Here is a 14,021-nt window from a genome sequence, read left to right on the forward strand (position 1 = left end):
TGGAGCCGTCATAGCGACTGCTAGTGATATGTCACTTATCTTAGTCAGTATTCTTATTCATGGCCGCTAGTCATATGTCACTAATCTAAGGGGCAGAAACCCAAGGGTCATAGATACTAATCATATGTCCCTAGTGTTGGGCATGACTCGCATGTCCCTAGTGTTGGGCATGACTCGCATGTCCCTAGTGTTGGGCATGACTCGCATGTCCCTAGTGTTGGGCATGACTCGCATGTCCCTAGTGTTGGGCATGACTCGCATGTCCCTAGTGTTGGGCATGACTCGCATGTCCCTAGTGTTGGGCATGACTCGCATGTCCCTAGTGTTGGGCATGACTCGCATGTCCCTAGTGTTGGGCATGACTCGCATGTCCCTAGTGTTGGGCATGTCACTAGTGTTAGTCAGTACAATGTTGTGTGTCATGTGCAGGTTACATGATCACCATGTAATCTATTGTGTGTGTGAGTGATTTGTGATCATCCTAGTGATTGTGTGTTTTACACGCTCACTGTGTAATAATAATGCTGTGTGTGTCCAGAGGTCACACGGTGAGGGCGGTGTGTGAGTCCTTCCACTTCTCCAAAGACGCAGGTTTCAAGGTGGTGTCTCACATGATGCCTGACCTCCCTAACGTTGGTATGGAGAGAGACGTCGAACAGTTCATCGTGAGTAACACACACACACACACACACACACACACACACACACACACACAGCGGGACGTGGTGCGGTATACTGTAAATAGTACCAGGTGTTTTACAAGAGAGGATAATGTCGAGTGACTAAGCCCTAGCTGAGAAGTGATAACTGCAACTACCAACCCTATAGACAAAGGGAAAGATTTTAATGACAAGTATCTCACAAGCATATGATGAAAATAAAACATCTTATCTATGTTACCCAACTCATTCTGATTCATCCCCAAGAATAACCTCTAAGAAATGTAGTTTGTCAGGATTTATAAAGATTATCTGCACCGATTTGCACCGATATACATCTATTTCAGCAAAATTGTGAATTGAGAGACAAAACTGTAGTTTATAACAACCGATGTGAAAATAGCAAGTGAATACAAACTACCCCTCCTACAGTGGTCTGTCGCTGATTGAAAGAGCGGTGTCATTTTAATGTGTGGTAGCTAGGTTACACCGCGTCATGACTGGACCCAACCCACTGTTTAATGTGTGGTAGCTAGGTTACACCGCGTCATGACTGGACCCAACCCACTGTTTAATGTGTGGTAGCTAGGTTACACCGCGTCATGACTGGACCCAACCCACTGTTTAATGTGTGGTAGCTAGGTTACACCGCGTGATGACTGGACCCAACCCACTGTTTAATGTGTGGTAGCTAGGTTACACCGCGTCGTGACTGGACCCAACCCACTGTTTAATGTGTGGTAGCTAGGTTACACTGCGTCGTGACTGGACCCAACCCACTGTTTAATGTGTGGTAGCTAGGTTACACCGCGTGATGACTGGACCCAACCCACTGTTTAATGTGTGGTAGCTAGGTTACACCGCGTCGTGACTGGACCCAACCCACTGTTTAATGTGTGGTAGCTAGGTTACACCGCGTCGTGACTGGACCCAACCCACTGTTTAATGTGTGGTAGCTAGGTTACACCGCGTCGTGACTGGACCCAACCCACTGTTTAATGTGTGGTAGCTAGGCTACACCGCGTCATGACTGGACCCAACCCACTGTTTAATGTATGGTAGCTAGGTTACACCGCGTCATGACTGGACCCAACCCACTGTTTAATGTATGGTAGCTAGGTTACACCGCGTCCTGACTGGACCCAACCCACTGTTTAATGTGTGGTAGCTAGGTTACACCGCGTCGTGACTGGACCCAACCCACTGTTTAATGTGTGGTAGCTAGGTTACACCGCGTGATGACTGGACCCAACCCACTGTTTAATGTGTGGTAGCTAGGCTACACCACGTGATGACTGGACCCAACCCACTGTTTAATGTGTGGTAGCTAGGCTACACCGCGTCATGACTGGACCCAACCCACTGTTTAATGTGTGGTAGCTAGACTACACCGCGTGATGACTGGACCCAACCCACTGTTTAATGTGTGGTAGCTAGGTTACACCGCGTCGTGACTGGACCCAACCCACTGTTTAATGTGTGGTAGCTAGGCTACACCGCGTCGTGACTGGACCCAACCCACTGTTTAATGTGTGGTAGCTAGGTTACACCGCGTGATGACTGGACCCAACCCACTGTTTAATGTGTGGTAGCTAGGTTACACCGCGTCGTGACTGGACCCAACCCACTGTTTAATGTGTGGTAGCTAGGTTACACCGCGTCGTGACTGGACCCAACCCACTGTTTAATGTGTGGTAGCTAGGTTACACCGCGTGATGACTGGACCCAACCCACTGTTTAATGTGTGGTAGCTAGGTTACACCGCGTGATGACTGGACCCAACCCACTGTTTAATGTGTGGTAGCTAGGTTACACCGCGTCGTGACTGGACCCAACCCACCGTTTAATGTGTGGTAGCTAGGTTACACCGCGTCGTGACTGGACCCAACCCACTGTTTAATGTGTGGTAGCTAGGTTACACCGCGTCGTGACTGGACCCAACCCACTGTTTAATGTGTGGTAGCTAGGTTACACCGCGTCGTGACTGGACCCAACCCACTGTTTAATGTGTGGTAGCTAGGTTACACGGCGTCGTGACTGGACCCAACCCACTGTTTAATGTGTGGTAGCTAGGTTACACCGCGTGATGACTGGACCCAACCCACTGTTTAATGTGTGGTAGCTAGACTACACCGCGTGATGACTGGACCCAACCCACTGTTTAATGTGTGGTAGCTAGGTTACACCGCGTCATGACTGGACCCAACCCACTGTTTAATGTGTGGTAGTTAGGCTACACCGCTTGATGACTGGACCAACACACTGTTTAATGTGTGGTAGCTAGGTTACACTGCGTCATGACTGGACCCAACCCACTGTTTAATGTGTGGTAGCTAGGTTACACCGCGTGATGACTGGACCCAACCCACTGTTTAATGTGTGGTAGCTAGGCTACACTGCGTCATGACTCAGCCCAACCCGCTGTTTAATGTGTGGTAGCTAGGCTACACCGCTTGATGACTGGACCAACACACTGTTTAATGTGTGGTAGCTAGGTTACACCGCGTGATGACTGGACCCAACCCACTGTTTAATGTGTGGTAGTTAGGCTACACCGCTTGATGACTGGACCAACACACTGTTTAATGTGTGGTAGCTAGACTACACCGTGTGATGACTGGACCCAACCCACTGTTTAATGTGTGGTAGCTAGACTACACCGCGTGATGACTGGACCCAACCCACTGTTTAATGTGTGGTAGCTAGGCTACACTGCGTCATGACTCAGCCCAACCCGCTGTTTAATGTGTGGTAGCTAAGCTACACCGCTTGATGACTGGACCAACACACTGTTTAATGTGTGGTAGCTAGGTTACACCGCGTGATGACTGGACCCAACCCACTGTTTAATGTGTGGTAGCTAGACTACACCGCATGATGACTGGACCCAACCCACTGTTTAATGTGTGGTAGCTAGGTTACACCGCGTCATGACTGGACCCAACCCACTGTTTAATGTGTGGTAGTTAGGCTACACCGCTTGATGACTGGACCAACACACTGTTTAATGTGTGGTAGCTAGGTTACACTGCGTCATGACTGGACCCAACCCACTGTTTAATGTGTGGTAGCTAGGTTACACCGCGTGATGACTGGACCCAACCCACTGTTTAATGTGTGGTAGCTAGGCTACACTGCGTCATGACTCAGCCCAACCCGCTGTTTAATGTGTGGTAGCTAGGCTACACCGCTTGATGACTGGACCAACACACTGTTTAATGTGTGGTAGCTAGGTTACACCGCGTGATGACTGGACCCAACCCACTGTTTAATGTGTGGTAGTTAGGCTACACCGCTTGATGACTGGACCAACACACTGTTTAATGTGTGGTAGCTAGACTACACCGTGTGATGACTGGACCCAACCCACTGTTTAATGTGTGGTAGCTAGGTTACACCGAGTCATGACTGGACCCAACCCACTGTTTAATGTGTGGTAGCTAGGTTACACCGCGTCATGACTGGACCCAACCCACTGTTTAATGTGTGGTAGCTAGGTTACACCGCGTGATGACTGGACCCAACCCACTGTTTAATGTGTGGTAGCTAGGTTACACCGCGTGATGACTGGACCCAACCCACTGTTTAATGTGTGGTAGCTAGGTTACACCGCGTGATGACTGGACCCAACCCACTGTTTAATGTGTGGTAGCTAGGTTACACTGCGTCGTGACTGGACCCAACCCACTGTTTAATGTGTGGTAGCTAGGTTATACCGCGTGATGACTGGACCCAACCCACTGTTTAATGTGTGGTAGCTAGGTTACACCGCGTGATGACTGGACCCAACCCACTGTTTAATGTGTGGTAGCTAGGTTACACCGCGTGATGACTGGACCCAACCCACTGTTTAATGTGTGGTAGCTAGGTTACACCGCGTGATGACTGGACCCAACCCACTGTTTAATGTGTGGTAGCTAGGTTACACCGCGTTGTGACTGGACCCAACCCACTGTTTAATGTGTGGTAGCTAGGTTACACCGCGTCATGACTGGACCCAACCCACTGTTTAATGTGTGGTAGCTAGGTTACACCGCGTGATGACTGGACCCAACCCACTGTTTAATGTGTGGTAGCTAGGTTACACCGCGTGATGACTGGACCCAACCCACTGTTTAATGTGTGGTAGCTAGGTTACACCGCGTCGTGACTGGACCCAACCCACTGTTTAATGTGTGGTAGCTAGGTTACACCGCGTCGTGACTGGACCCAACCCACTGTTTAATGTGTGGTAGCTAGGTTACACCGCGTGATGACTGGACCCAACCCACTGTTTAATGTGTGGTAGCTAGGTTACACCGCGTCATGACTGGACCCAACCCACTGTTTAATGTGTGGTAGCTAGGCTACACCGCGTCATGACTGGACCCAATCCACTGCCGTGTCGCTCTCTCTCGGTGTGTATCCCAAATGGGCCCCTATTCTCTATTTAGGGCACTATTTTAACCAGACCCCTATGGGCCCTACATAGGAATAGGGTGCCATTTGGGATGCACAATATGTCTGGGTTATTTTATGCCTGGGTTATTTTATGACCGTGTAGTCATCCTTCCAGCCAGTCAGGCTGTGGTGACTCATTGCTTCACATTATAGAGAAGAAGTGGTGAAGATCATAGAGGGAGTAGAGGGGATTATGGGTAGTTCATTACTGCCTGGTGTGATACTTTAGCAGGCCAGACAATCTGCTCTGGCTTCATTACTACCTGCGTGTGTGTGATGCAGTGGTTAGAGGGAAGGTGCATGCCTACTTCCCACCTGCTTGCAACCGTCTCGCTTACAGCTCGCTGCCGCTGGCTTGCCCTTGTGATAAACTGGGAAGCAGCTCTGCGTAAGTCTTACCTTGACAGTAAACAGCCTCTCCTTCATCAAGACTCTTGCCGGGCCTCCTCGTGACACGGTAACTGGGTGACCCAATGCTAACTCGGCAGGGCAAAAGCCACCTGCAGCTGTGGGGAGGTACTGGTCATCTTTGATATTTTCTTCTTCTTTCCTTGCCACTGGAGTAGCCCATTTTCCAACAGCGAAGAAGTGATGTTGGGACAATCACCCCCCCCCCCACTCTAAATCATTACATCACGCAGGTATCCACTACTGGTATCCACTACGACTTCCACCTAGAATTCCTGAAACCATTAAAGTCTACAGACAATGGAGTGCTTGGTGACAGGCAGGACGGAATGATCTGGTATCTCCTAGCCGGGCCCCTGCACGGTAGCAGAATGGGACTTTTGGTTGTCAGCAGCTGGGATTTGAGTGGCAGCTACACCTGGCAGACCCCTGTATGTCTGAGCAGTCCTGTTTTAGGAACCACACTGCTCACCCCAGCTGGGAAAAGGCCTAGAAAAGGTGTCTGAAACATTGCCCACTCTAACTCTCTTAGATGGGTGCGGTAGCCTTTCAGGACATTCCGCTTCAGCGGTCGCAAACTAGATACAAATGAATGTCCCTTTACGACTTGTAACATGGAAAATCTCTTGGACTCGAGCCACGGCGCCGACGGGCCCGAAGGAAGGACAGCACTCATCGCAGCAGAGCTGAAGCGATTTATAATAGTGTGATTTATAATAGTGTGAGACCAGACTCCTAGGTGAAGGGTCACCCAGCCATCCTTAACCAAGCTCAGAATGAAGGGTCACCCAGCCATCCTTAACCAAGCTCAGAATGAAGGGTCACCCAGCCATCCTTAACCAAGCTCAGAATGAAGGGTCACCCAGCCATCCTTAACCAAGCTCAGAATGAAGGGTCACCCAGCCATCCTTAACCAAGCTCAGAATGAAGGGTCACCCAGCCATCCTTAACCAAGCTCAGAATGAAGGGTCACCCAGCCATCCTTAACCAAGCTCAGAATGAAGGGTCACCCAGCCATCCTTAACCAAGCTCAGAATGAAGGGTCACCCAGCCATCCTTAACCAAGCTCAGAATGAAGGTTCACCCAGCCATCCTTAACCAAGCTCAGAATGACGGTTCACCCGGCCATCCTTAACCAAGCTCAGAATGACGGTTCACCCGGCCATCCTTAACCAAGCTCAGAATGACGGTTCACCCGGCCATCCTTAACCAAGCTCAGAAGGAAGGTTCACCCGGCCATCCTTAACCAAGCTCAGAAGGAAGGTTCACCCGGCCATCCTTAACCAAGCTCAGAATGACGGTTCACCCGGCCATCCTTAACCAAGCTCAGAATGACGGTTCACCCAGCCATCCTTAACCAAGCTCAGAATGACGGTTCACCCAGCCATCCTTAACCAAGCTCAGAATGACGGTTCACCCAGCCATCCTTAACCAAGCTCAGAAGGAAGGTTCACCCAGCCGTCCACCTCGAAGTCCACTTAAAAAGGCTCCAGCTACCCTAGTCATAGACTGTTCTCACTGCTACCACACGGCAAGCCGTACCGAAGCGCCAAGAGTATGTCCAAGAGGCTTCTAAACATCTTCTACCCCCAAGCCATAGGACTCCTGAACATCTAGTCAAATGGCTACCCAGACTATTCACATTGCCCCCCACACCACTGCCACTCTCTGTTGTCATCTATGCATAGTCACTTTAATTAACTCTACCTACATGTACATACTACCTCAACTAACCGGTGCCCCTGCACATTGACTCTGTATCGGTACCCCCCCTGTATATAGTCTCTCTATTGTTATTTCACTGCTGCTCTTTCATTACTTGTTACTTTTATCTCTTATTCTTATCCGTATTATTTAACCTGCACTGTTGGTTAGGGGCTTGTAAGTAAGCATTTCACTGTAAAGTTGTATATGGCGCATGTGACTAATAAAATGAGATTTGGTTTCGATTAGATTTTCTTTTAAAGGCTGCACTGTGCTCGACGTCAGGAAACAGAGTCACGTAACAACCTACGTCTCTCTCCGTCTCTAGGCAGAAAAACTGGAGAAAATCGAGACAACATTAGGTGGCTCCAAGCTGCCACACAACTCAAATCTGATCGCGTACTTGATCTTCAGTATGCGGATGACTGAGCTCATATGAAACATACCCTAGAAGCTGTACAAGCCACCCTCACAGTAGCTGTAAGAGCATTACAGCAGAACGGAGCTGTCTGTTAACCTCCCAAAAAACAGAGGTCCTATATCAGTGGTTATCTGATCCTCCACCTGAAATAACACATTCTTCATCTCGCTCTTCCCTGGCCATTGTTACCACACTTTTAAATATCTCTCGGAAGACTAACATCGAACAAGATATCCAGAACCGGTTCAAAGAGGCCTCGTCCTCCTTTTGGACGGCTAAGGAAGAGGGTTGTTTAACAACAGGAACCTGCACCTCCACACCAAAGTTGCAGTGTGTCTACACTCCTTTATAGATGTTTAACATGGACAGTCTACAACCGACACTTTTTAAAACAACTGGAGTCCTTTTTCATATAAAATGCTTTTTCGACGCATTTTGAAAGTGACCTGGAAGGATCGTGTTCCCCACTCAGAGATCCTACAGAGATCCAACTGCAGGAACATTGAGGCGTTCGTCACACACCACCAGCTTAGATGGCTCGGCCAATGCCATCCAGATAGTAGAGGATCCCCTGCCGCGGAAGCTGCTGTATGGACAGCTACAACGGTGCCGTCGCTCTGCAGGTGGGCAGAAAAAAAGCGGCTAAAGGACCAACTGAAGACACCACTAGAAGTGTGGGATGAACCCTGTCTCCCTCCAGACTGTTGCTGCGGACCCTTCCACCTGGCGTGGCTTCTGCCATCAAGGACTGTAGTTGGCCGAGGGGGGGGAGGACTGAAAGTAGCCTGGCGAAAGCGACAGAGAAGAAATGTGACCATGCCTGCGCCGACCTCAACGGGACAGGCCTTTGTGTGCTCTGTCTGTGGCAGACAGTGTGCTCAGTGTGCGTCCCTACATTGGATTTTACAGTCATCAGTGAACCCACAATCAGTAGTGGAAGTCCACATCGGATGCAATATACTACCTTAAGCGCGTGTGCGGCCAGCCAGCCACACATTTTGTTGAACTAGCCTGGTTACTCTTCCACTATAGTTGCTATAATAGAACGTGTATTCAGAGTTAGGGTTCCATGTGGAGCCAGGGTTCCATGTGGAGCCGGGGTTCCATGTGGAGCCGGGGTGCCATGTAGTTTAGCGAGCCAATGCTAACTAGCCTTAAAATGGTATCCACGGGTTTATGTGACTCTCGGGAAGTAAACAAAGGGCTTCATTACCAACATCCCGAAGTATCCCTTTGAGAATAGCTCTCACACCCTGTGTCTGTAATCCTAGTGATAGTAATCGGAGCGTGTCGGTGTGTGAGAGCAGGAGATAAATGGTGTATTTGGCCAGTGGTCACAGTCCTGCTCCCCTGTCATACTGATACATACACCTGCATCACTGGGACCTCTTGTTCTTTAACAGCACTCTCTGTCTTCCTCTTCCCCCTCCTTCCTCCTCTCTGTCCTCCCCTTCCCCCTCTCTGTTCTCCTCTTCCTCCTCTGTTCTCCTCTTCCTCCTCTCTGTCCTCTTCTTCCTCCTCTCTCCTTCCTCTTCCCCCTCTCTGTCCTCTTCCTCCTCTCTCTTCATCCTCCTCTTCCCCCTCCATCCTTCTCATCTCTGTCCTTCTCTTCCTCCTCTTCCCCTTCCGTCCTCCTCCAACCAACTACCCCCTCCTCTTCATCCTCCGTCTCCCACCTCTTCCCTCCACTTCCTCCTCTTTCTCTGCCCTCCAGGAGTTCTTTGAGAACCCAGCGTTCAGGCCAGATGGGTTGAAGCTGTACCCCACTCTGGTGATCAGGGGTACAGGTCTGTATGAGCTGTGGAAGACCGGTCGTTATAAGAGCTACTCCCCCTCTGCCCTGGTAGATCTGGTGGCTCGCATCCTTGCACTGGTGCCACCCTGGACTAGAGTCTACCGCGTCCAGAGGTCTGTGTGTGTGTGTCTGTGTTAGAGAGAGTTAGTGTTTACTTGCTTTGGCAATGTAAACACGTTTCCAATAAAGCCCCTTTTTGATTTGAATTGGGAGAAGATGTAAAAACAGAAAAGCCTTTTCTGAGTCGAAATGCAAACAGATCTACCGCTCATATACTTTTTTTAAAAGCTGAATTTAATAAACATAAGCCTATGCAACATTAATGAATTAAAAATAGGTCTGTGGCAATAAGGCTTGTGCAGTAGGCAAAAGGCCCAATACATTACATTATCACTACATATGGGTTATGCTTGAATTGCCCTGCCAATGTTCTTCTTCTCAGACCAATTTTTGAAATTATATTTTACTTGATGGCCTGCGTCTGAGGAGAGGGAGGGAGGGAGCAGCAGTGAGGCTGCCTCTCACCTGACTCACCGTCCTTCAGCTCCCTCCCTCTGCTGAGAATAGGGGACACAGTCATCCAGCCGCCGCATGCACCAATTCCTGTTGATCTTATGACCAGAGACTGTGAAATGTGAAACTACCTGACAAAGTATGTGGACACCCGCTTGTGGAACATCTCATTCCAAAATCATGGGCATTAATATGGAGTTGGTCCTCCCCTTTGCTGCTATAACAGCCTCCACTCTCCAGGGAAGACTTTCCATTGCTGCGGGGACTTATGCCACAAGAGCATTAGTGAGGTCTGATGTTGGGCGATTAGGCCTGGTTCGCAGTCGGCGTTCCAATTCATCCCAAAGGTGTTAGATGGGGTTGAGGTCAGGGCTCTGTGCAGGCCAGTCAATTTCTTTCACACCGATCTCGACAAACCATTTCTGTATGGACCTTCTGTATGGACCATTTGTACAAGGGGGCATTGTCATGCTGAACCAGGAAAGGCTGTTGGAAGCACAGAATCGTCTAGAATGTCATTGTATGCTGTAGCGTTAAGATTTCCCTTCACTGGAACTAAGGGGCCTCCTTCTCCACCAAACTTTACAGTTGGCACATTGCATTCGATCAGGTAGCGTTCTTCTGGCATCCGCCAAACCCAGATTCGTCCGTCGGACTGCCAGATGGTGAAACGTGATTCATCACTCCAGAGAACGCGTTTCCACTGCTCCAGAGTCCAATTGCAGTGAGCTTTACACCACTCCAGACAACGCTTGTCATTGCGCATATTGATCTTAGGCTTGGCCATGGATTCTCATTTCATGAAGCTCCCGACAAACAGTTCTTGTGCTGACGTTTTGCTTCCAGAGGCAGTTTGAGACTCAGTAGTGAGTGTTACAACTGAGGACAAGACAAATTTTTTACGCGCTGCACGCTTCAGCACTCTGTGGTCCCGTTCTGTGAGCTTGTGTGGCCTACCACTTTGCAGCTGAGCCGTTGTTGCTCCTAGATGTTTCCACTTCACAATAACGGCACTTACAGTTGACCGGGGCAGTTCTAGCAGGGCAGAAATTTGACGAACTGACTTGTTGGAAAGGTGGCATCCTATGAAGGTGGCACATTGAAAGTCCCTGAGCTCTTCAGCAAGGCCATTCTACTGCCAATGTTTGTCTATGGAGATTGCATGGCTGTGTAGTCGATTTTATACACCTGTCAGCAACGCGTGTGGCTGCAATAGCCCAATCCACTAAGTTGAATGGGTGTCCACATACTGCTGTATATACAGAACCAGTCAAAAGTTTGGACACCAACTCATTCCAATGTTTTTCTTTTATTTCTACAATTTTCTACATTGTAGAATAATAGTGAAGACATCAAAACTATGAAATAACACATGGAATCATGTAGTAAAAAAGTGTTAAACAAAATATATTTTATATTTGAGACTGTTCAAAGTAGCCACCCTTTGCCTTGATGACGGCTTTGCACAGTCTTGGCATTCTCTCAACCAGCTTAATGAGGTAGTCACCTGGAATGCATTTCAATTAACAGGTGTGCCTTGTTAGAAGTTAATTTGTGGAATGTCTTCCCTTAATGTGTTTGAGCCAATCTGTTGTAAAAGGTATAAGACCAAGTCCATATTATGGTAAGAACAGCTCAAATAAGCAAAGAGAAACGACAGTCCATCATAACTTTAAGACATGACGGTCAGTCAATGCTGGAATATTTCAAGTTCAGTCGAAAAAACCATCAAGCGCTATGATGAAACTGGCTCTCATGAGGACCGCCACAGGAAAGGAAGACCCAGAGTTACCTCTGCTGCAGATTATAAATTCATTAGAGTTACCTGCACCTCAGATTGCAACCCAAATAAATGCTTCACAGAGTTCAAGTAACAGACACATCTCAACATCAACTGTTCAGAATTGCTGTTCGAATTGCTGCAAATAAACCACTAAAAAGACACCAATAAGAAGAAGAGACTTGGTTGGTCCAAGAAACATGAGCAATGGACATTTAACCGGTGGAAATCTGTCATTTGGTATGATGAATGCAAATTTGAGATTTTTGGTTCCAAACGCCATGTCTTTGTGAGACGCAGAGTAGGTGAACGGATGATCTCCGTATGTGTGGTTCCCACCGTGAAGCATGGAGGAGGAGGTGTGGCGGTGCTTTGCTGGTGACACTGTCTGTGATCAAGTGCACCTACTGCGCGAAAACGAATAAAAAAAATAATAATAGGAAGGCAAGGCTTTATCGTTGTTTTTTTTTACAGAAATGTTTGTTGATCGACTAGGAATGACTTGGAGATCGACCTGTCAATCGTGATCGACCAGTTGGTGACCACTGATTTACAGTATACTGATGTATCCTAAACCCCTTTATGTAAAGTATTACAGTATACTGTAATACAGTATACTGATGTATTGGTCTCTCTGTCTCAGGGATATCCCCATGCCTCTGGTGAGCTCTGGAGTGGAGCATGGTAACCTCAGAGAGCTGGCTCTGGCCAGGATGAAAGACATGGGGACGGAGGTGAGGAAATACACTGCAAATAACATGTATAAAATAAGGCCACTCTCAAATAGAACACTTTTTGTTTTATTTTTGCGTCATACTCATGGTATGTCGTCTCATTTGCACACGACTGGAGTGCTGTTTTAGCCAATCAGCATCCAGGATCCAAACTACCAAGTGTATATATACCAAGTATATATTGAAGCAATAGGGCCCCAGGCGGTGTAGTATATTGAAGCGGTAGGGCCCCAGGGGGCGTAGTAGTATATTGAAGCGGTAGGGCCCCCGGGGGGCGTAGTAGTATATTGAAGCGGTAGGGCCCCCGGGGGGCGTAGTAGTATATTGAAGCGGTAGGGCCCCCGGGGGGCGTAGTAGTATATTGAAGCGGTAGGGCCCCCGGGGGGCGTAGTAGTATATTGAAGCGGTAGGGCCCCAGGGGGCGTAGTAGTATATTGAAGCGGTAGGGCCCCAGGGGGCGTAGTATATTGAAGCATTAGGGCCCCAGGCGGTGTAGTATATTGAAGCGGTAGGGCCCCAGGGGGCGTAGTAGTATATTGAAGCGGTAGGGCCCCGGGGGGCGTAGTAGTATATTGAAGCAATAGGCCCCCAGGGGGCGTAGTAGTATATTGAAGCAATAGGCCCCCAGGGGGCGTAGTAGTATATTGAAGCGGTAGGGCCCCAGGGGGCGTAGTAGTATATTGAAGCGGTAGGGCCCCGGGGGGCGTAGTAGTATATTGAAGCGGTAGGGCCCCCGGGGGGCGTAGTAGTATATTGAAGCGGTAGGGCCCCCGGGGGGCGTAGTAGTATATTGAAGCGGTAGGGCCCCCGGGGGGCGTAGTAGTATATTGAAGCGGTAGGGCCCCCGGGGGGCGTAGTAGTATATTGAAGCGGTAGGGCCCCCGGGGGGCGTAGTAGTATATTGAAGCGGTAGGGCCCCCGGGGGGCGTAGTAGTATATTGAAGCGGTAGGGCCCCCGGGGGGCGTAGTAGTATAGTGAAGCGGTAGGGCCCCCGGGGGGCGTAGTAGTATATTGAAGCGGTAGGGCCCCCGGGGGGCGTAGTAGTATATTGAAGCGGTAGGGCCCCCGGGGGGCGTAGTAGTATATTGAAGCGGTAGGGCCCCCGGGGGGCGTAGTAGTATATTGAAGCGGTAGGGCCCCCGGGGGGCGTAGTAGTATATTGAAGCGGTAGGGCCCCCGGGGGGCGTAGTAGTATATTGAAGCGGTAGGGCCCCCGGGGGGCGTAGTAGTATATTGAAGCGGTAGGGCCCCCGGGGGGCGTAGTAGTATATTGAAGCGGTAGGCCCCCGGGGGGCGTAGTAGTATATTGAAGCGGTAGGGCCCCCGGGGGGCGTAGTAGTATATTGAAGCGGTAGGGCCCCCGGGGGGGCGTAGTAGTATATTGAAGCGGTAGGGCCCCCGGGGGGGCGTAGTAGTATATTGAAGCGGTAGGGCCCCCGGGGGGGCGTAGTAGTATATTGAAGCGGTAGGGCCCCCGGGGGGGCGTAGTAGTATATTGAAGCGGTAGGGCCCCCGGGGGGGCGTAGTAGTATATTGAAGCGGTAGGGCCCCCGGGGGGGCGTAGTA

The 14,021-nt window shown here is 49.5% G+C and overlaps 1 protein-coding gene across 1 annotated transcript in view; it reads left to right on the forward strand.

Moving 5' to 3' along the window:
• Nucleotides 1-14,021, forward strand: part of LOC120019190 (elongator complex protein 3) — a 46,677-nt gene that overhangs the window by 21,499 nt on the left and 11,157 nt on the right. The window contains exons 9-11 of the mRNA XM_038962501.1: nucleotides 539-665; nucleotides 9,347-9,540; nucleotides 12,364-12,454. Coding sequence (XP_038818429.1) covers nucleotides 539-665; nucleotides 9,347-9,540; nucleotides 12,364-12,454 — 412 coding nt within the window. The remainder of the gene's footprint in view (nucleotides 1-538; nucleotides 666-9,346; nucleotides 9,541-12,363; nucleotides 12,455-14,021) is intronic.

The sequence above is a fragment of the Salvelinus namaycush genome, chromosome 24 (assembly GCF_016432855.1).
Source record: "Salvelinus namaycush isolate Seneca chromosome 24, SaNama_1.0, whole genome shotgun sequence".
In the NCBI taxonomy this organism is placed as follows: Eukaryota; Metazoa; Chordata; class Actinopteri; order Salmoniformes; family Salmonidae; genus Salvelinus; species Salvelinus namaycush.